This window comes from Mytilus galloprovincialis, chromosome 6 (genome assembly GCF_965363235.1).
Source record: "Mytilus galloprovincialis chromosome 6, xbMytGall1.hap1.1, whole genome shotgun sequence".
NCBI classification, from domain to species: Eukaryota; Metazoa; Mollusca; class Bivalvia; order Mytilida; family Mytilidae; genus Mytilus; species Mytilus galloprovincialis.
Window position 1 is genome coordinate 2549817 of NC_134843.1, and position 22641 is coordinate 2572457.

The window sequence follows — 22641 nt, forward strand, 5'->3', positions numbered from 1 at the left end:
TTAAATTCACGCGCTCCCTATTGTCAAAAGGAGTTGGTAAATTACAAAAACCGGGATATTGAGTTATTCTTTCAGAAGATGTACAAATAAGACTGTGTGTACACGTACAATTCAAATGCGTAGTGGATATCATGTCTTACATTGTTCTCACCTGCACATGTAAGTCTGTAGTCGGAATAATGTTTAGCTTTAAACACAACCGTATTTGTCCAGTTGTTTAAATGAACCATATGTGTAATGGCAAATATTGCAAATCAGAAGAAAAATACATTTTCCTTCTCCTAAATTAAAACATCAGATAATCTGTTATTAAATGGTAAACACCGCCTCCTAAACGTTACTAAACAAACAAAAAAAATCAAGTTCAGTTCTTTAATATCTTTATTTTTCATATGTAGCTGATTCAATCCTCCACTGAAAGTTTTACTAGTGAAATGGATAAATCGCCATTGGAAATCATAACCTCCAATAGAAAGCTGCCCGCACTCCAAGTTTCTTTGCTCATCTTTCGCCCACATTCCAAACAATTTCAATTGAAAAAGAAAACCGTATTTTATAACCACACGGAATAGTCACAGCCAAACACTCCAGAATTCCAAATGTGTTCTTCATCTTCTTTGGTGATGGGATGAAAAATCCCCTGGAGACTAACTTCTTTATTTTAGCTTCTAAAACCTTAAAGAAAACAGCAAACCTTATGACAGGTTCGTTCAGAAAGTTCTTGTCATGGATTTACCCATCTCTCAAATGTCTTAAAAGTCAGCAAATTATATAATATTTTGGGGGACATTGAAGTCCATCTTGATTTCGAACTTCTACAACAAACCGCTGAAGACAAGTGTTCATGATTTCAGCATCAATATAAAAAATTGTGGGATATTCTCACTTTCTTTGTTTCTTTGTTCCCATTATTTCATGAATGCTTCCACAGTTCACTTGGTATTTTTTCTGTATTTGAGTTTTTCGAATTGATAAATTTGTCTAAGCCATCTTTGCTTGCCAGACTCCGACATCGCTTTTTACCGGCCTTTTCCATTTTCACCTCCTCATCAAAATCTATCAAAAGTTTGGCAAATGGTCGTCAGGTTCCAAATATAACGCGACACATTGAGAAATGGTAATATTTGACAGGGATTCGGTACAGGCGTATTTCTGTTTTATGTGTTTGTCTACCTGAGACAGAATTATGTCTTTTGTCATTTGTAGCGATGTGTTTGATTTGGCATCAAAAACATAACGTGTCCCATTGACTTTACTTCTTTTCGGTGATTTGAGGCACAACAATATCTAATCCATCAGTAAACTCCTTCCATGCTTTTAACTGGACTAAATCCTTAGTTCTGCGTAGCGGGTCATTTTAAAGTGTGCACCACATTTTTATGTTATTTCGTAATTTAATTCCTAATTCGATATCAAACCGGTGTAAACAATGAAAAAAATTGATGAATTGATAGTAGTTATCAAAGGTACCAGGATTATAATTAGTACGCCAGACGCGCGTCTCGTCTACATAAGACTCATCAGTGACGCTCATATCAAAATATATATAAAGCCAAACAAGTACAAACTTGAAGAGCATTGAGGATCCAAAATTCCAAAAAGTTGTGCCAAATACGGCTAAGGTAATCAATACCTGGGATAAGAAAATCATTAGTTTTTCGAAAAAATCAAAGTTTTGTTAACAGAAAATTTGTACAAATGACACATTATTAATATTCATGTCAACACAGAAGTGTTGATTAATGGTGATACCCCCGAGGGTGAAACGTCTACCAGCAGTGGCATCGACCGAGTAGTGTAAATAGTTATCATACGTACCAGGATAATAATTCAGTTCGTCAGACGCGCGTTTCGTCTATATAAGACTCTTCAGTGACGCTCATATCAAAATATATATAAAGCCAAACAAGTTCAAAGTTAAGAACATTGAGGATCCAAAATTCCAAAAAGTTGTGCCAAATACGGCTAAGGTAATCTATGCCTTGGATAAGAAAATCCTTAGTTTTACGAAAAAAATCAAGTTTTTGTAAACAGAAAATTTATAAAAATGACCACATTATTGATATTCATGTCCACACAGAAGTGTTGACTACTGGGCTGTCGATACCCTCGGTAACGAAACGTCCACCAGCAGTTGCATCGACCCAGTGGTGTAAACAGTTATCAAAGGTACCAGGATTATAGTTTAGTACGCTAGACGCGCGTTTCGTCTACATAAGACTCATCAGTGACGCTCATATCAAAATATATAAAGCCAAACAAGTACAAAGTTGAAGAGCATTGAGGATCCAAAATTCCAAAAAGTTGTGCTAAATACGGCTACGGTAATCTATGCCTGGGTTAAGAAAGTTCTTAGTTTTTCGAAAAATTGAATGAAATAACATGAGCAACACGACGGGTGGCATATGTGGAGCAAGATCGGCTCACCACCAGTTTGTTTTTTTTGGGGGGGGGGGGGTTTGGGGGAGAGAGGGGGGTCGTGTTGCTTAGTCTTTAGTTTTCTATGTTGTGTCTGCTGTACTATTATTTGTTTCCCGTTTTATTTTTAGCCATGGCTATGTCAGTTTATTTTCAATCTATGAGTTTGACTGTTCTCCTTGTATCTTTCATCCCTGTTTTATTAAACATCTATACTAAAATCAAAAAAATACTGAACTCCGAGGAAAATTTAGAATGGAAAGACCCTCATCAAATGGAAAAATCAAAAAGCTCCAATACATCAATCACACTAAGTTAAAAGGTCAATACAACAAATTTGTCCATATAATCTATCAGCTAGACAGGATCCACAAATTAGTCAACAAAGCGGGTAGTCCGTTGGCTATTTATAGTATTGAACCATGTTTTTTAATGTCAAAAGCTGTTGCTGTTTGGTCAAAACTAAGAAGATTGAGAGGAATGGTAAGTCGGTAACCAAGACACAACATACAAAATAATTGTTAAACAAAACCAAAATTTTCAATCCTCCTATATGACTTATTGGCCTTGATGAAAAAAACAAATGAGTCAGTAATACAAGATTTAAACCAAAAAGATATTTCAGTCAAGATGTATAAAAGTTTTATTGCTTATGAATTTTGAATACAAATCCAGGAATCTGACCTCCGTAGGTAGATGATGATAGAAAAATATTGTTTTAAAAAAATAAATTATTAAGGTTTGTTTTCTGCAAATAAATTGAAGTCAAATGGACAATACTGTTGTATGTTTTTTGCAAGTGTATTGTTAGTTTATTTTCAAATTGTGAAATTAATTGTCGAATCTTTAGCCTTTCTGGCTTTCTGAACAAATATTTATCTATTATGCGTTTTTGTCCTGTTGACCTGTTGAACCTGTCCCCCAAAGTAAGTTAAATATTTATTTAAGTCAGAAAGTGTTGAAGGCGCTTAAATTTGTAATGTCTCTGTGCCTCCATATTTTTGCCGAAATAGTTATTTTTTTTTCAATTCTAATCATATTGTTTATTATTTAGCGAGTTTTTTTGTTAACAGCTGTCTGTCTCGACTTTTGCTTTTTATAACCAATAAGTAAATGTTTCCCTTTAGACAACACTTGAAAAGATTTTGTTAATTAAAAAAAACCTGAAATTACAATAAGATATGTAAAAATTGAAGAATAAAATCAAGCCTTTTTCACCAATAATTTCAAGTTATTCCCATTAAAATCAAACTCAGTATTTTATAACATATCACACTTCGAAAATTAGCTGTTTGTTACAATAAACAATGATAAAAAGATTTATACAGGTATTCTAAATAAGAATCCAGGAATTTGGCCACTTTCCGTATCTGTGAAATTTTCACTAAGCGGTGAATTTTCAAATGAAAACACGACACCGTTGCTGTCTACTACAGTTTTCCCATTTGCCCCAAAATAACAAATGGGACCTTTCATCAATACAACAATATTGTACTTTTTATTAGCTAATAGCTTAACTGGTGTTGGAAAATCGATTCTAACCATTTTATTTTCAGCTACTTTACTGTCTATAGTGTTCGACACTACAACAAGATCTGTTGTATTGTCTTTAACTGTAGCGGTAACGTCACATGTCGATAATCCATTGCCACATACATATGAAAGAAATCCGCATAGTTCTATTTCTTTTGATACCGAAAAACAAATAGCGTCTTTTTTTACACCATGAACCTTCCAATTATTACTATCACCGGATTTTCCAAAACGACAGAAGCTAAATATTTCTGATAAAGTAGGCGTTACAGTCATGCTGCTCAATTCAATACATGTTTTTGTCTTTTTACATGCAATCTGACACTCATTCTCCATTTGTTCAGCTAATTTTGAAATATTTTCTACATTCTTCAATGAAAGTTCATAATTAACATTTTCTTTAGCCTTGGTTTGAATCAATTGTTTATGTTCCTCCAAGTGTTTCTTCAACTTTTCGACTTCTATCATAACTTGAACACTGGATGCCACATTCACGGCTGCATCTAGAATTTGTTTTTCATTGTCAATATTTTTTTGTTTATTTTGAAAGATTATTATAGAAGTGTCGATTGTTTCTTTAGCCTCATTGTAAATTTTTAAAAGTTCTCCTTTTCGTCTGACTTTGATATCATTTATCTTGGCCACAAGGTCACCGAATATAGTCTCAAGGTCCTTTTGTTTTTGTTGATGCTCCTTCTCTATATTTTCCTTTGCAGATACTCGGTCTTGTACGATTGCCTTTACATCCGAATCAACATTGCTAAGTTGGGTTTTCAAATATTTAACTTGTTCAGATTTTGCATATTCTCTAGCAGCATTTTCAATGGAAAGAACTTTTTCACATCGGCGATGCTTGATTGATACACACATCGAACAACATGGAGTCTGATGGTCGGCACAAAATAATTTGAGCTCTTCTCCTTTATGTTCAGAACAAAGGTTTTTAAAAGTTTTCAAACATTCAGAAATCGATGACAGTTCATTTATTTGTCTTATTTCGTGGTCACACGAGAATTTGTTCGCTTTGTGGTGTTTTTTGCAATTTGGACATAATAAATCAGAACAATCAACACAAATAAAACTTGCCTCCGATTTTGTTTCCATTCGTTCACATACCATACATTGTTTTTGTGATCTATCAACTTTTTCTTTCTCTAAAAGTCCAACGATGAGGAAATTCAATGGTAACACTTTGGCCCATGCATCAGGTGTATTGACCTCCTTTGGTATAGTAACAGTGGTCCTACATACGGGACATTCGATACTTTGTGTGTGGTCTTTCTCAAATATAGCAGTAATATAGGTCTGTAAGCAATGTTCACAAAATGTATGCAAGCATGGTAAATACTTCGGAGTGTTAAATTTCTCTAAACATATTGCACACGTAGTTATGTCAACGACATGACTTTCAATAGAAGTCGCCATTTTCCTTAACGACCTCTGCACAAGGAAGTAATGCGAATCTATTTATACCAATCTCCTTATATAGTGCTTTTATACAAATATCATCAATAACAGGCCGATGCAGTTATCTCAGGTGTGCTTATAGATTCAATAAAAAGAAATTATCATTTATAACATTTACCAATCTTGAATGAGATACTATATCGAGCGAAAATTTTGTAACTTATCAAATATTAAAAAAAAAAGATTAAAAATGTTAATTTTAGCTATGACTATAAGGTTCACAATTTCATACAGGAGCTTCTCATGAAGAATGAAAAGATCATCATCTTCTAACTTTATGTTCCACTATAGAAAAAATTCCTCAAACTAAATGGTGGTCATGTTGAAAACAACTATCCATTGAACTTTAAATTAAAAAAATATCCGTGTCATCTGTGAAACAAATATTCAATAACGGTCAACAAAATAGTGATGACATACGTCACATTTTTAAGGGACATTTTAACTTTACTACTTGAATTTTTGGTTTGATAGTTTCCTCGTAAAGACATCATAATTGAACATTAAAGCTCTGAAATACCATATCAACTGAGAGATATTCACTTCATATGCATGCAGATGCTTCTACAATATTGTTACTTAGAGATGGAAAGTTTATGATTGGGAAGCTTATATCTTCTTACCTGTCGTAAAGTTTTGTTATCAACCGACCGTCATGGTCAAATTGACAATTTCTAGATATAAGTCCAGATATGAGGCAGACTTAACTGTATATGTTGAATCCTTTATCTTAAGTTCGTTGGGATAGATGCATTCAACTTAGTCACTACATTTTGAATAATTTAGTGAGACAACATCATCTTTGACCCTATTTGTGGCATTGTCACCTATTGTGGGTTTTTTTTCACATAACGTTGTCAATATAAGGGAATTTAATGCGACTGTCGTACAAGTGAGAGGTTAAGCGCTTTATAACCAGGTTCAATTCAGCATTTTCAACATAAGAAAATGCCTGTACTAAGTCAGAAATATGACATTTGTTGTCCATTCGTTTGATGTGTTTGATCTTTTGATTTTGCCATTTGAAAAGGGAGTCTCCGTTTTGAATTTTCATTGGAGCTCAGTATTTTTGAGATTTTACTTCTTTTCTATATAGCGGAAATTAAAGTTAAATGATAACTTCTTTTCTTTTATCCTGTTTGAAGTCAGTCTCATATGAATAAAAGAACACGTAGGCAAAAAGATGAGCACTGTTGGTTCCCATGGGAATGGCGATGTTTGTTAAAAATACGTCCTGCAAAATTATCAAATATGCTGTTAATCAATAAATCATGCATCTTAATAATGTAGATATAATAAGTTTCAGAGAATTTTTTTTTATTGAAAAAGAGTGATTTTTATTATTTCTTCCTGCCTAAGACAATATACTTGTATTTACGTTGGTCTCGTTTAGGAATGTTATAGTTATAATGCTTTTTTGTAAACTATTAAATATTAAAAGCACTGTTTTTTTATTGATTCAATTATTGCAACATTTTTTTATATGTCTCTTGCTCTTTAGGATAAAACACAGTATAATTGATAAATATCAGTTGGTTTTCTAATGTTCTTGGTAAATTCAGAGATTGCTTCGAGCATATTAAGCTCATTATACGTATAACTAGTACAGTTTGTTGATAGTTTTGTTTAAGAATGTATGTGTTTGTTCAACAAACAATACTGCATAACGGACATTTTTCTGAATCCTATACGAAATCAAAATGTTCATTGTTTGAAGCCATGTTCTAGATGGATTGACCTTCTTCCGGTTATTTACTTTTTAATTTTACGGTGTACATACGTTGCTAATGACCTTTGAAGAGAGACACCCGGATAAACGTTAATTTCCTCTGTTGTTAATTGTTTCCGGACATTTAATTTGTAGCGGATTGACATGATAAATTTCATCGTTGTACATAACAATAAAAATAAGTTGTAAAACTAATCTGGAAAATACAAACGCATCTGTATACAGACGAAATATTAAGTAATATTAAAATTAGAACTATTCCTATGGTTGGAGGCTACATTTTCTATATACTACCATATACACAATATAAAATATGGAGATGTCAGTACGTATAATTGTCAATGAAACAACAGGCTAAGCGGGGTTCAGATAAAGCGGATTTAGCAACTATCGACATTCAACAATGGGCAAACTCATACCGTATAATCACACGGGTGTCATTCGGTTTATCGAGAGAAATGATCGTGAAAGAATATCTAACGGCGGTCAAGTATTGAGAGACGATCGTGAAAGTTCTGGTAACGGATCGTGAAAGACATTTAATGTACATTCTAGTTCAGAATCTTTGAAAAAATGGCTTAATTTTCAAAACGCGGAAAAAATCCGAACAAAAAAATATGTCTGACAAAATGGTTTAACTTCCTCAACATAACTGTGAAAGAAGATAAAGAAAATATGAAGTACTTTTTGAAAAAACACAAAAGGCGCAATGCGTGTCTATGAAATTAATTGCAAATAACACGCTTTTTGTACCTATAATGGTCATATTTCAGAATATCATGATATATTTGAAATTTGTTCTTTGGTGTATCTGATAGTACAGTGAAATTAAAGTATATTCTTCCCTTAAAAGCGTTAATTTGTTTATGAAAACCTTGAATTTGTTGAATTTCCATCAAACTTGATCGTGAAAGATCAAGCTACGTATTATTTTGATCGTGAAAGAAAATGCGTGACCAGACTTAATACTAGTAATCAGAAATCAGTATTTCTTTTACCATTTGATAAACCTGCTGGTTGAAGCCTGTAACTATTTTGATAAGGATGAACATTAAAGCTATTATTTTTTTTTCTATTCAACACTTTACCTCGAAAGTTAAAAATAAACAACAACTTAAAACGTGTCTAAATAAGTGTGAAAGATTCAGCTCTGTGAATCGGTCTAGTGCAATTCAGGCAGACCGACACTATTTATCCAATAATAAGGATATGCAACGTTTAAACCAAAATGTTATCCATCAATCAAAAAATTACAGCAAAAACGGCATCTTTCATGTGTAATTTGAGATTGAACGATAACCAACATTTTGTGCAACAGTACTTTCTTAAGTTCTTTATACACAACGCAGATGTGGATTGCTTTAACTATATACTACAGACTGTAGAATACCAGATCGCGAATGCTGTAATGCTTTACTTATGATAGTATATTTGTTTATAACGTCTATAATATCAAGGGTTTTACTAGAAGTGTCAAATGCGCTTAAGATTGTCATTGGTTCATAAAAAGAGGTCAAGGTCAGATGAACCATGCCATACAGATCTCTACAAATATCCCGTACACCAAATAAATGTGTTCCGATCCTTACAGTGCCTTAGAAACTGACAAATGTAAAAGTTATGCTTGGTCAATTAATTCGGAACATAAGGTCAAAAGTATATGAACCCTGACCGACAGCCAGACATAGACATCTTACTATCATTCAATATATCAATTGACATCACCATTGTCATATATGAAACATGCAGATAGACATGTATGCCATACACGAAATACTTTGGCGCTATAAGCATTAAGGTATATAACCAAAAGGACAAACAACATAAAACAAACATTGCCGAATGATGCATGATAATGAGTTCGATGTCAGTTGAAACCTTGCAGAAGTCGAAAATGTACACCTTACAATCATAACAACAACACTGGATTGTTTTTTCGGCGTTTTGTCACCCATTGTCTTTTATTATTGCCGTATTGTTATTTCTTTTTCTTTTCATTTTCTGAAAATATTATTACTTTGAAATGCTTAAACCTATTGAGGATGTTGACCTATCTAGCTTTTCTCAATACCAATAACAAATATTAATTATCATATAATTGAAGAATAATTTGAACGTCTTCGTAGCATCAGATCTTTCACGATCCTTTTCACGATCTTCAAAAATGCGGTACGTCATCTTTCACGATCCGAAAAATCAATTTTGTGTAAATAGTTCTTTATTTACCAAGTTTCAGATTATATTTATACAAAATAACTATGAGAACCATTTGATTAATTCAAATAGAATGCCCTTACTCGGATAAAAGTAGTTTATCTAGTCGAATTTGTGAAAAAAATCGTGTTTGTTTACATTTTTTTATGTCATTGAAATGTCGAGAAGCAATCTGCCTTTTGTTGTTTTGTAAAAACTATGTACTTTTGAAATTGGATATTCTCACATACTGATCATAATGTTAAACCATTTTGACAGACAGTTTTATTTTGTCGTAAATTTGTCTGTGTAATTAATTAAATTAGAATATTTACTGATCTTTCACATGTCCTCTCGATTAAAAATCTTTCACGATCCGTTACCAGAACTTTCACGATCGTCTCTCAATACTTGACCGCCGTTAGATATTCTTTCACGATCATTTCTCTCGATAAACCGAATGACACCCGTGAATCAGCTATAAAAGGCCCCGACATGACAAAATGATAAAAATAAATCGAACGAAAAATAACATCGACCTGATGTATGACAAAACTATAAACGATAAACAAATATGACGCCCAGTGACAATCACTAAATTACAGACTCCGAAATTAGGACATGCACATGTGAACAAATAGTACAATATAAAGGTTCTACAAGATGGACTACATGGATATTTGGCGTTGGCGTTGGCCGTAATTTGAATGCTACTGAGTTCAAAGCGAAGTACAACCAATAAAGAAATCATATTCTCCCCAACTAAAGTATTAATTATCAGTACACATTCAAGGAATTTGGTATAAAGATGTCATAAACTGCATAAGAAAATCTTGGCCGGGTGCAATGCCACCACACTAAGAGTCTGACAATGAGTATTCTTCACTGTAGAAAACATTAGTGTTCTGTAGACGCTGCTTGTCCTGATGTTATTTCCCTTTTGGGCATGGCAGAACCATATATATTTAAAAATATTGGCATGTGTAACTGTATAAGTGAAATTACATGATATCAGAGGCAGTATTTAATTTATATGACTCTAATGATCTCTAATGATATCACGCGGTCCTCGTGATTTCATTGATTTTGGAAAAGTATAGATTAAGATCATATTTCTCAAAAGTGACAAAATAATATCCCCAACACCCTATCAAGACAATTTATCATTAAGAATTGGTTTTAAATAAATCATATTAAAATTTCATGCTAGCAAAACCAACTAATAAGAAGTATCAGCTAGGCCAACAACAGCTTGCCTTCTTTGTCTTCGTTGAATTTCAATATCTTAATGTCTTTTTTACGTCATGAAACTTTTACTTTACAGGATATGTCTTTACAACCTTTTAAACAATTTCCGGGGGAAACTCTGAGTATGAGAATAAAAAAGAAGAGGAAGTCACTACGTCAAAAGACAAATATTGAGAGAGTCGCATTATATTTTAATTTATTGTATAGCAATATAATATTTCCCACAGAAAGTAACCAAAAGTTAGCGTGCAATAAATTCTGATATTGAACTAGTGCAATAAATCTTCAAAATTCATGACGTCATCAACGACAAAATCTTAGTTTAAACCAATGTTTACTTTTAAATATTATATTGCTATACAATAAAAGGGTTATTGCATGAATATTGGGGAATATTGTCCCTCGTAGAACATATATTGCACTCGCAAGCTCGTGCAATATAAAATTCTACTCGGGACAATATTCCCCAATATTCATGCAATAACCCTATAATATTAAATGAACATTATAAATGGAGTTATCAGTCTCTTGCATTATATGTCTACGGTGTTTTTTTATCGGTCGATTGCTCTATTGCTTAGTAGCACCCTTTCGTCTTTCTAGAGTAATTATTATCTATGTTCGTGCTACAAGCAATTTCCAATAGTTCCTTTATCACGGTTATTATTTCCAGATTATTTCCCGGCCTGTGTTTAACGTGTTCGTTAGTACTGAGCAACACATATAGTACAAAATGTATGGGTTACGCCTCCGGGTGAGGGATTTTTTCTCGCTGTGTTGAAGACCCATTAGTGGCCTTCGGCAGTTTTCTACTCTTTGGTCAGGTTGTTATCTCTTTGGACCATTCCAAATTTCCATTCGCAGTTTAACATAGCTGTTAATTTAAACAAAAAATCAGTGGGGTTGGAAGTTTCATATTCGATACTGAAAAGACAGTCTGTCAGTATCAAACGCACTTTGCACAAACTTAGATACAAGTTGATACATGCAATGAAAATAAAACTACCACCTACTCTCTTTCCACTGTGTACTTTTAAGAAAGAAACGAAGTTTGAGAAATTAGAAAGATCAGTCTAGACCTGTGTTATATAGTAGTCTAAGTATAGAAAATAACCTTTGCAAAAAATTCGTATATCCAAATTCAGCAAAATATTTAACTAGTGAGTAAACAGTCAAGTTACTTGGAATTGATGCACACATATCATAGCTAGGTTTGAACGCAGTTTTCAATTTAAACTTTTATATAGATATAGGAAGATGTGGTATGAGTGCAAATGAGACAACTCTCCATCCAAATAACAATTTATGAAGTAAACCATTATAGGTCAATGTACGGCCTTCAACACGGAGCCTTGGCTCACACCGAACAACAAGCTATAAAGGGCCCCAAAATTACTAGTGTAAAACCATTCAAACGGGAAAACCAACGGTCTAATCTATAAAAAAGAAAAACGAGAAACGAGAATATATATAAGTATAACTTGTGTAAAAAAGCATTCCAACAGCTGAATGTTCTCAAGAGAATTTTTGCCCTTTGGCTTGGCAATTTTGTACAGAGAAAAAACTTTGAAACACTTGAAAAAAATACAAGAGAGAGCATTAAGATTCGTATATATATATGACGACTATTTATCATTCTCTGAAACTCTTCTTGAGATTGCAAAGGTTCCAACCTTACAAGTGAGTCGCATCAGGACAAAATTTACTACAGACTTAACACACTAAATATTCTTTTCAGACACAGTAACATTTTGGAAATAGTGCAGGTAAGAACTCGTGACCTCGAATGCCGGACTGCAGAGGCTTTGCAGCTCTTTCTATGAGGAATACTTTACCAGACCATTTCATGACTGTTAACATCCTCACACATTTTGAGGTCTTCTTCAGTCCTGGAGTACTGGAACAGACTGCTTTTGCTCTGACTGCAGGTAATTTGTGTTATGATTATCATGTTTTGTGTGCTGCATTTAAGTATCTATAAACTATACAAATCCTTGGCTGCATTGCAACTGAAATTTTGTTTTTACGTTATAATAAATACAACAGTTGAAGTTTTTACTTAAAACCGTTTAATAAAAAAAAAATAACTGTAAATTTAAAAACAAATATTCCTGTATTTAATAGTGCTTCACATATATGTTTTACTTATTAGCCTATCATATATGACATATATTCTAAAGTTATTAAAATGAGGGGCTGTTTTATTACTATTTATTTGCATACTGCATGCCTTGTTTTGTTTTTTATTGCATATGTTTTTTTTATATTCGATGAAAAGCTTATAAGAGCTTATGTTATAATATTATGGTTGTCAATATGTCGAATCAAAGTAATAATTCGGATCTTCATCTCCTTACCGACGTGAACAAGCGTTTACTTTCTTAATTCCGGAAGTAAAAGGACAAGTGCGTTCACATTTTCAAAGTTAGCCAAAATATTGTCAATGTAACGGTTTGTCGATGGAATCAGAGATAGAAAAAGAATCACAGCAGTATGATAAATTTGGCATATGGCCTGCTATATACCAGGTTTGTGTGAAATACCAATTTAAGCATAAAAGGGCCGACGCGTTCCTCGTCTTGCGACGCTACGTGTTGACTGTTGACATCTGTTTTTGCCTTGAGTGCAGTAGGATGTAGGTCTGATCCAGAGTGGGTCAAACCAAAGATAATGAAATTGGTAGTTGTTGCTTTTCTGCTTAGCAAACAGCATAAATGAGTATGAAAATTAAACTCTGGTCAGCAATCAACGATGAAGTCGAAGAGTAATGTCTTACTGTCAATTGTTGTTGTATGCACACTTTAAAACAAGCTCAGAATGTTTGTCTTATGAAAAATATATAAATATGAAGATGTGGTATGATTGCCACTGGGACAATTATCCACCGATGTTCAAAAGACGTTATCAATTAAAGGCAACCATATACGTTATAGCTTTAAAAGTGAGAAGTAGAAAATACATATACATGTATGTATCGATCATGTATATTCATTACAAAAGGCGCCAACATAAAAAAATGTAAAAACAATCAATAGAGAAACTAACAGCCAAATTTATAAAAAAAGAAAGAACAATTTAAAGAAAACAAATATGACGGACATGAACAAATGAGAACCACTGAACTACTGGCTCCTGACTTTGGACAGTCACTTTAAGACTGCAGTAGGGTTAAACATGCAGGGTTCATATTCATATCAGATTAATTCATATCTTCTCTACCTGAAACTGCAGTAATTTGCCATTGGACTTTGAAATGCTGCTCATTTAATATCATTTAATATCATTATTTAGCCATGACAAGTCAATGCAAGTGTAGCCACTTGACATGTTTGAGGGTACAGTTAAAATTTCAAAAATTGTTATTGCACCAATCAAGCATTGTCTGCAGCAAACATTCTATTCTGTCATGTCTTTAAATTTTGTTCGCTATATTTAGATTGCATAAACATGACTTGTTCATCAGGTTTCCTCATTACATGTACATGGTCAATTCCTATCTGCATGTACTATGAAAGTTTCTAAATAAAAGATTTGGTACCTTTACTTAAAAAATTGAAAACATACACGTTTAATAATTTCTTGCGTCCGAAGTGCTTTAATGGATTTACCTTCATAAGGAACGCTCAAAATCAAACATTTGAAATTCGAAGATGTATACATGTACATTTTGTAAGTACCAAAACCATTGAAGAGCTATATGTCAAAACCTAAAATAAATAGCCAAATTCATATAAAGCCAACTTTGCTTAAATTATATACTCAAACTATTTTTATAGGAAATCAAAGTGGAAGCTGCTGAGATAGCCTTTGAAGAAGAACTGTCAACAAAGGAAGCAAAACAACCGACCAATAAAAACAGGAACCGTTACAGAGATGTTTACCCATGTAATAAGCCATAACATTTTCATGCCTGTGTTTAATATTGGATTCACCATGTTAAAAATTGTTTAGTAGCATAGACGACTCACCCTAAAAACTTCCTAGTGAGAACCCTGTTTCTGAATAAGCTTGACAGACTGCATAAAGGATTTGTTACTATAAATATATTTACCTATATATAGATGCATCTGCCTTTCATGTGTAGTGAGTCAATACTAGTGACTACTGCAAAGTATACCTTTATATATAAAAAAGAAGATGTGGTATGATTGCCAATGAGACAACTCTCTACAAGAGACCAAATTGACACAGAAATCAACAACTATAGGTCACCTTACAGCCTTCAACAATGAGCAAAGCCCATACTGCATAGTTCGTTATAAAAGGCCTCAAAATGACAATGTAAAACCATTCAAACAAGAAAACTAACGGCCTAATGTATGTTCAAAAAATGAATACAAAAACAAATATGTAACACATAAACAAACGACAACTACTGAATTACAGGCTCCTGACTTTGGTGTCCATTGGATTTTTTACGCTTAGAAAATACAAAATGTACAAGGTTTCTGAAATATTATAAAGATCCTAGGAAAATCAATTTAATGTTCTGAATGAACAACTTATTATACATGTCAGGTGATACAGATTTGATATCTTAACTTAAGTGGTTATATGCATATCAGCCCTGATTCTACATGTATACTTCTGCTCCAACTAAGACTGGAACCTGTAAAAGTATTGGTCACAGCCCTGTTGTTTTTAAGATTTTAAAGTACTGGCACATTTAGTTTTATAGTTTAAAATTAGATATCTTGAAATGAATAATCTCCCTTTACCCATATTATTCGAAACACCTGTAAAATTTAAATAATGTTGTAAGTTAAACATGTTAGAATAAGTAGTTGACAATATTTAAATAAGAAGTTATGTATGATTGTTAATGAGACAACTCTCTACAGAGACCAAATGACACAGAAATTATGTCACCTTTCGGCCATCGGCAATTAGCAAAGCCCATACCTCATAGTCAGATATAAAAAGCCCTGAAATAACAAATGTAAAGCAATGCAAATGAGAAAACTTAAGGCCTAATTAATGTACAAAATATTAACAACAACAATACTTTATTTTAAGAGGGTTACACAGTTAGCTATATAACTAATCTTCCCTGAGGCCCTCATCATGAGAAATCAAACAAAATGCAAACAAATATTGAAAGAGAAATGAAGATGTTACATAGCAACAAACAACCACTGCTGACCGACAGGCTCCTGACTTTGCACATACAAAATGTGGTGGGGTTAAAATCGTTTAAAAACTTACAAGTTTGTTTTAGAAATAATAAAAACTGGAAAAAAACCTTATGGAACAAATTTAGTGAAAAAAAACATGAAAAATGATGAACATGTTATCAGGCAGTCAGATTTAGATTTGATAGGCAATTTATTTACTCCTGCAGTCTCTAAACTAATAAAATTGTATGTTACACTATATCTTGTTGTTAGCTGAACTCAATATTAAAGCTTTTTGTCAATTCTAACAGGATTTCTACAATATTTTGACTGTTGGGATGATATAAAGATGCCATAGTGTAGTTCAGTTATTAATTTAAATGTTTTATGCTTTAGTTTACATTGTACATGTCCATTGACAGTGTTTTTGGTGTTAACTGGATGGCATATTTAAGGCCAAGGTTGTGATTAACTTAATAGATATAAGAAGATGTTGTATGCAACAACTCATTCATGGCACAATTTGTAAAAGTAACCCTGTTAAAAGAAAAAACAAAACAACAGAAAACATGTCACAGACACAAGAAAGAATATTTTTCAAACATCATTCAAAGGTCAACTATTGCTAAATAGGGGCCCTTTGTGGTAAATTTCCCAAACACAAAAGTCATGTATTCTGCCTGTATTAAAATATCCTACAAGTATAACTAAAAAAATATATTGTATAATTGTGTATACATGTATTATACGATTTTGCTGTCAGCATGTATATTTTATATAATAAACTGTATTCTATGTGATGATATAAATACATGTATTTTAGATGACCACAGCCGAGTCAAGTTACAGAAGGGGGAGGAGGATTATATCAATGCCTGTTACTTACCTGTTCCTGAAGCTAATAGAAATTATATACTTGCTCAGGTAATATATATGAATTCATCTATTTAACTGTCAATGGTTGATGAAAGCACAGAAAAACATTTTGCTGCCAACTATCAGGTGTAGCACTTAGGTTGTGAGTCCGAACCAAGACCATGAGGGTGCACTTGATTCCAATCTTAATTGACTAGGATCGTCAGTTTTCCTTTCAAGGTTGGTGGTTTTCTTTTGACACTCCAGCTTCCTTCACCAATAAAAACTGGTCGCCATTAGAAAGCCCAAAAGTGGTACTTAAAAGTGGCAATAAAACACCAACAATCAATTTGTCTTTTTTTATATTTTCAGGGTCCATTAGAACACACATCAGGACATTTCTGGCAGATGGTTTGGGAACAGAAAAGTAAAGCTGTAGTTATGCTCAACAAAGTCATAGAAAGTGGCTCTGTAAGTTTAAATCTCAAGGTCTAATTGACTTGGAGTCACAAAACTATTACTCAGTTATCCATGGGTCTTTGCTGGACTAAATGTCTTTTCAGAAAACATGGGATCCAGTATGTTCCTTTGCTAAAAATATTTATTTCAGCTATTGTCCACTTAAGTTCTGTATCAACCATTGTTCTTTTTCACTATAATAATTGCTGCTCAGTAGATATAAGAAGTTATGGTATGAGTGGCAATGAGACAACTCTCCATCCTAGTCACAATTTGTAAAAGAAAAACCATTATAGGTCAAAGTACAGTCTTCTACAGGGTGCCTTTGCTCACACCGAACAGTAAGTATAAAGGACCCCCAAAACGACTAGTGTAAAACTAATCAAACGAGAAGAACCTGCATTGGTTATAATATACTGTGATCATCAATAACTATGTTGCTAAACTAGTCAATGTATCTATAATTATGAGAAAAAGGATTTATAAGATGAAAGTTATTTGCAGTGACATATTTTATCAGTTAGATTCAAAATTTTCAAAAGCTAATTACAGTAAATGTAGGGAGAAAGTATTTGCCCCTTTACTGAAGAGGTCAAAACCTCTATAGAGCTAAACTAAAGTAACCCTAAATCCTAAACTTCACCTTAACTTACCATAACTCTATGCCTAAACCTAAATTCTAATCTTAAAATAAGAGAAGCAAAATATTTGTAGCCAAAATATGATTTAACAGGCTACCAGCTAGATAACTAAATGTAGTTGTAATATTGATGGTCAGGTAAAATGTAGACAAGCAAAGTTAAACTTTGACAGGTATTTAGTCAGTAGTTGTATTCAAGATTGATATCTGACAGCTAATGACCTAGCTTTTAACCTTAATTTTACAGAGAAAATGTCATCAATATTGGCCATTAGGTGAGAATTATGGGGATGATGAAGAAATGGTTTACGAAGATGTACAGTTAAAGATAACATTATTAGAGGAACGATCATGTAACTACTATATAGTCAGGACGTTAGAGATTGAAGACATGCAGGTGAGGAGGACATAGGGTCTGACCTGAGCTTATTTCAAGAAATGAATAAAATTTACTGTTCTAATAGTTGACTTTTAACATTCTAAAAATTTGCTGTTTTGAAATTTGATATTAAAGATTTGAACTTGAAAATTAACTAAATTTTATTTATAAATTTTAAAAAAATTAAGAAATCTGAATATGAGAACAAAAAGGTAAAATAATTCTAGAACTTTTGTTCATCATCTGCAAACAATTATTTCTCTGCCTCACAAAAGGCTGTATAATTCACTCATGCTTTAACAGATGTATGTTTTCTCATGTATTTTTTAGACAAATGAAACAAGAGAAATTTTACATTTTAATTATGTCACATGGCCAGATTTTGGCGTACCTACTTCACCGACAGCATTTCTGAACTTTCTGATGGCTGTACGAGAGTCTGGTGGTTTAGAGCCTGATTCTGGACCATGTATTGTACACTGTAGTGCTGGAATTGGTCGATCTGGAACTTTCTGCTTGGTCGATTCTGTACTTGTTATAGTAAGTATAATTATGTCGTAGGCTTTAGCTGATACTAGTCTGTAAAGTTGATACCTCAATGATGATTATGGTTATATTTGGACCAGTAGTTTTAGAGGAGAAGATTTTTCTAAAAGATTAGAAAAAATTAGGAAAAATTGATAAAAAAGAGTCATTAAGTTTGATAAAATCTGTGCTTGTTGTATACTATAGTACAATGTACATTTATGTTGGTGTAAATTTGGTTTTGTAAGGTTGTAAGCTAAGGTTCTGGTTTGCGTAAATTGTGAATATTTTTTTGGGCCAAACAGCATGTACAGCATCTCACATTTTTAAATGGTCTGTCTTGTACTGAAATGCTTCAAAAGATAGAACAACGACTTTTTTATTTGTTGTTACATTTCATTAATGATAATTTAATAAAAATATGCTGTTTATTTTAATTTGGTTGTGCCTTCAAATATTTTTTTTTAAAGTGAGTTAAATATTTGGTTCATTTATCTTGACACAAGATTCTTGATCAATTTAAATACATAAAATCATGTTTTTTCATGGAGTTAGACATAAAATCAACATTTTTGATTTTTTTAATGTTTTCAGATTGAAAATCAAGACCATATGAATGGTATAGATATACGTAAGATAGTTTTAGACATGAGATATTATAGAATGGGACTTATTCAGACGGCTGATCAGTTACGATTTTCTTATCTTGCCATAATAGAAGGAGGGAGGAGGTTATTGAATAAAGAACAGATATCAACAATGGACGTACTGTCAAGTTACTTAGAAGAAGAGGTGAGATTGGAAATGAACATTGTAATCATCACTTAATCTATTTTCTGTAATTATATATAAATTCAGAAATTATTGTGACTAATGGGATTGGGTGAGTATCACAATATTAAGAACCCTCATTCTGATATCTGATGCATATATCTGTATGCAGATTTTCCATAAATATCCATGCACTTTTTCTTTTCATCAAAATTGAAAAAAATAAATGCATGAAATAATTCTGAATTTAAAGTAATTAAATTTTAGAAGAACTGTCTATGTTCAGTCTCTGTGTTCAGATGTAAGGGAGATAAGTTTTTCATAAGCTTGTTGCTAACAGATGTATTATGGTACTCCATGTCCATCTGTCTTTCTGTCTGAGTAAGTCTTGACATTACTCAAATATGCTTCAGCAACTCCTTACCAAATTTTGACACAATGTTAATTATATATAAGTTCCTTGAAGAGCTAGCTACCTTTCAATTTTGACAAATTTCTGAAAAGTCGTTCCAGAATTCAGTCTTATTTTTTTTTGTGATGCATTCAGTTTTTCTTTGAAGCTTAGACTTGAATAGGGATATATAAATTGTATATTGAATTTTATATCTAATATATATTTGTTAATTTTAATACAGGGACTGAATTTCTCTTCAAGGAAGTTTACATGCTATTTTATCAGGTTTATGCTATTTGTACAGACACTAATTGAATATAAATACTGCTTCCCAAATTTTTTACATCTTAACATTCTAGCCTCAGCAATACAAATGAAGGTTTGATTAAAAAAACAACAAAAAAAACAGTTCTTTCCCTTTATGATCAGATGATGTCTTTATTTTATCTAACATTAAACTGTCCAAAATAAAAAAAAAATACAATAGCTGACTTCACAGTATGGGTTTTCCTTATTTGTAAATGCAGTGTGCTTACCAATAGTGATTGCTTATATGATCGTTATTAGAACTCTGACGTTGATTTGTTGCATTGGCATACTCCATCTACTTATTTTAACAAAGAAATATTTGATTTTTATTGTTTTAATGCACTTTTAAAGATGTTCGCTTGTCATTTTTTTTTAATTTTTGTCAAATTTTCGGAATCCTCTTGTTTTATGCAATGATAAAATGATAATTGCATATGTTGCAGTTTGAATTCTTGTTTGAAAAACACATCTCTATATGGTCCAAGAACAGAATCCAACCCCCTCCCTTTTTGTTTTAAAATTCTGAAAAATGAAAGGCATTTTGATAAATCTGTATTCAAATGTTGTTTAAACAATTATCATGCATGATACCTTATTAGATTTGTTTTTAAAAGTTTAGAAGATTAAGATGTATATTTGTCTATATTTATAATTTCAGAATAACTTTAACTTAAACAGAAACTTGGAAAAAAAGATTTTTTAAAAAATGCATACGTTACTAAAGGAAGTCAATTATAAAACAGGAACTTGATGTTCACAAAAATAAGCTCAAAAGAATTGGTGTGATCTGTGTTTAAAAAATATATGAGAAAATTGTCAATTAGAAAACAAATTGTAAAATTAATTAAATCAATAACAAATATGAGAAAAATGTTATAAAAACAAATATAAAAAGTTATATTAACTATCTTCTAGAAATCATCAGATGATGAAGCTCCTCCTAAACCACCCACTAGAGTGGAAAGTTTGCCACATAGAAATGAACCCCCACCGCTTCCTCCAAGAACTGGTTTCCAGAATTCAGTGGATACTATGGAAGGTTTGAACTCAAAAGAATCAGTTAGTGGTACCAGGTATGTACATCAGTTATACAACAAAGCCTCACAAGCTTGCCTTATAAATGGGTTTATTTTTGTACCTTTAAACATTTCTGTGAAATAAACTTTCCATTTGTGACACCTGTATTAGGGTTTTCGGTATGATGAAGTGGTTGGGATTGATTCTAGGAAATTTGTACATAAAAGTTCTAATATATGAAAAATTAATATGCCAACTTTTCCATTGAGTCATTCTTTAATCTTATTATCTAATATGTCAGTCACTTATGATTTTTGCACTGATCTTTAATGTTATATTACCTTGTACTATGAATTACACTTGAAGTTAGACTTATTCTGTTTTAATGATCAAAGTTATGCCCCTTGCATTGTCTCAAAATTGTAAAATAGTATTTTCCAGATGAATTTGTAATGAGCTCGGGTCCAATAGGCTGTAATTGTTTTGCTTTCTGTGCCATTAAGAGATCATGTGTTGTCTGTGTCATCTTTTTCATTTGTATTAGAACATAATTTAGTATGTGTTTGATGATCTAACAATATTCCATAAAATGTATTCAATGTGAATTTGTTCTTGTCCTGAACATGCATGTGATGTTTGCTACAGGAGGCTAAGCTGTTAACCTATTAACAATCAATCAATAAGTTTCCTTGAAGCTTTTGTAACACTGTTTTAGCCTGTGTAGTCTTGAAATCTTTAGAACTCTCAAAGTTCTCTAAGAAATCGAATGATTTTCTTAAAAAGCTAAGACCAACCATTCATCTTGGTATATTTTTTTTTTACTCCATGTTAATCATCCCCTTCTCCCTGCCTTTGGCTTTTAATTAAAATAACTTGACCTTCTGTAAATAACTGTTATTTAAATTGTAGTGAACTCAGGAGAAGAAATCGAGAAGATAGAAAGAAGAAAACAGAAGAACAAGTCAGAAAAATGAAAGATAAATTACGGGACAGTGAACTTTCAAAAAAGCGAAAATCATATTTAAAACCTGTAGCTATAGGACTGACTGGACTGACTCTTTTGATTGGTGGATTTCTTATTTACACATTTTATTTAGGTCATGATAAGGGATAATAGTATTGTATATCAGGGGTTAATATTTTGATAATAAATAGTCTGACTAACCTCAAATGGTAGAACTTACAGTTTTATACTCTGACAAACGAGAGATTTGTCTGCTTTGCGAGCATGTATTTTTTATTATAGATAATATCAAATATTTTTTCTTTTATTACAAGAAATCTCAAAAAGATGTTTTATATATAGATTCACTGGTGCTCATATTAAGATTGCTTTTGACAGTTTTAGTAGTAGATTTCTTAATTTTAATTTATAAGGCATAATGTACTTTGGAATGCACATGTTATTCTGAAATATGGTTTTGAAAAGTCAGGAAGTTTCATCAATAGATTTTAAAAAGTAAAGTATTCTGATTTTATTTTTCACTGTTTTTGTGATAGGTTCAATATTTACTTGATTATGAAACCAATTAATACATTCTGAAAATAAAGATGTGATAGTAAAAGTAAATAAAATCTTTTGTTTGACTG

General features: G+C 32.2%; 1 protein-coding gene across 1 annotated transcript; it reads left to right on the forward strand.

The window, feature by feature from the left end:
• The first annotated feature begins 12960 nt into the window (after positions 1-12960).
• On the forward strand, positions 12961-22626 carry LOC143078699 (tyrosine-protein phosphatase non-receptor type 1-like). Its single transcript, XM_076253611.1, has 9 exons — positions 12961-13116; positions 14365-14473; positions 16526-16626; positions 16930-17028; positions 17904-18053; positions 18366-18575; positions 19155-19352; positions 20950-21107; positions 21961-22626. The coding sequence occupies exons 1-9, from the start codon at positions 13048-13050 to the stop codon at positions 22163-22165; spliced, it is 1299 nt and encodes a 432-aa protein (XP_076109726.1). The 5' UTR covers positions 12961-13047; the 3' UTR covers positions 22166-22626.
• Positions 22627-22641: the final 15 nt, after the last annotated feature.

What these genes read in the sequence shown, in the direction of transcription:
- LOC143078699 (XM_076253611.1), top strand. Translation starts at nt 13,048, where the DNA reads ATGGAATCAGAGATAGAAAAAGAATCACAGCAGTATGATAAATTTGGC. An exon ending in TATGGCCTGCTATATACCAG is followed by an intron (nt 13,117 to 14,364) that starts GTTTGTGTGAAA and finishes CTATTTTTATAG; the next exon opens with GAAATCAAAGTGGAAGCTGC. An exon ending in GAAATTATATACTTGCTCAG is followed by an intron (nt 16,627 to 16,929) that starts GTAATATATATG and finishes TTATATTTTCAG; the next exon opens with GGTCCATTAGAACACACATC.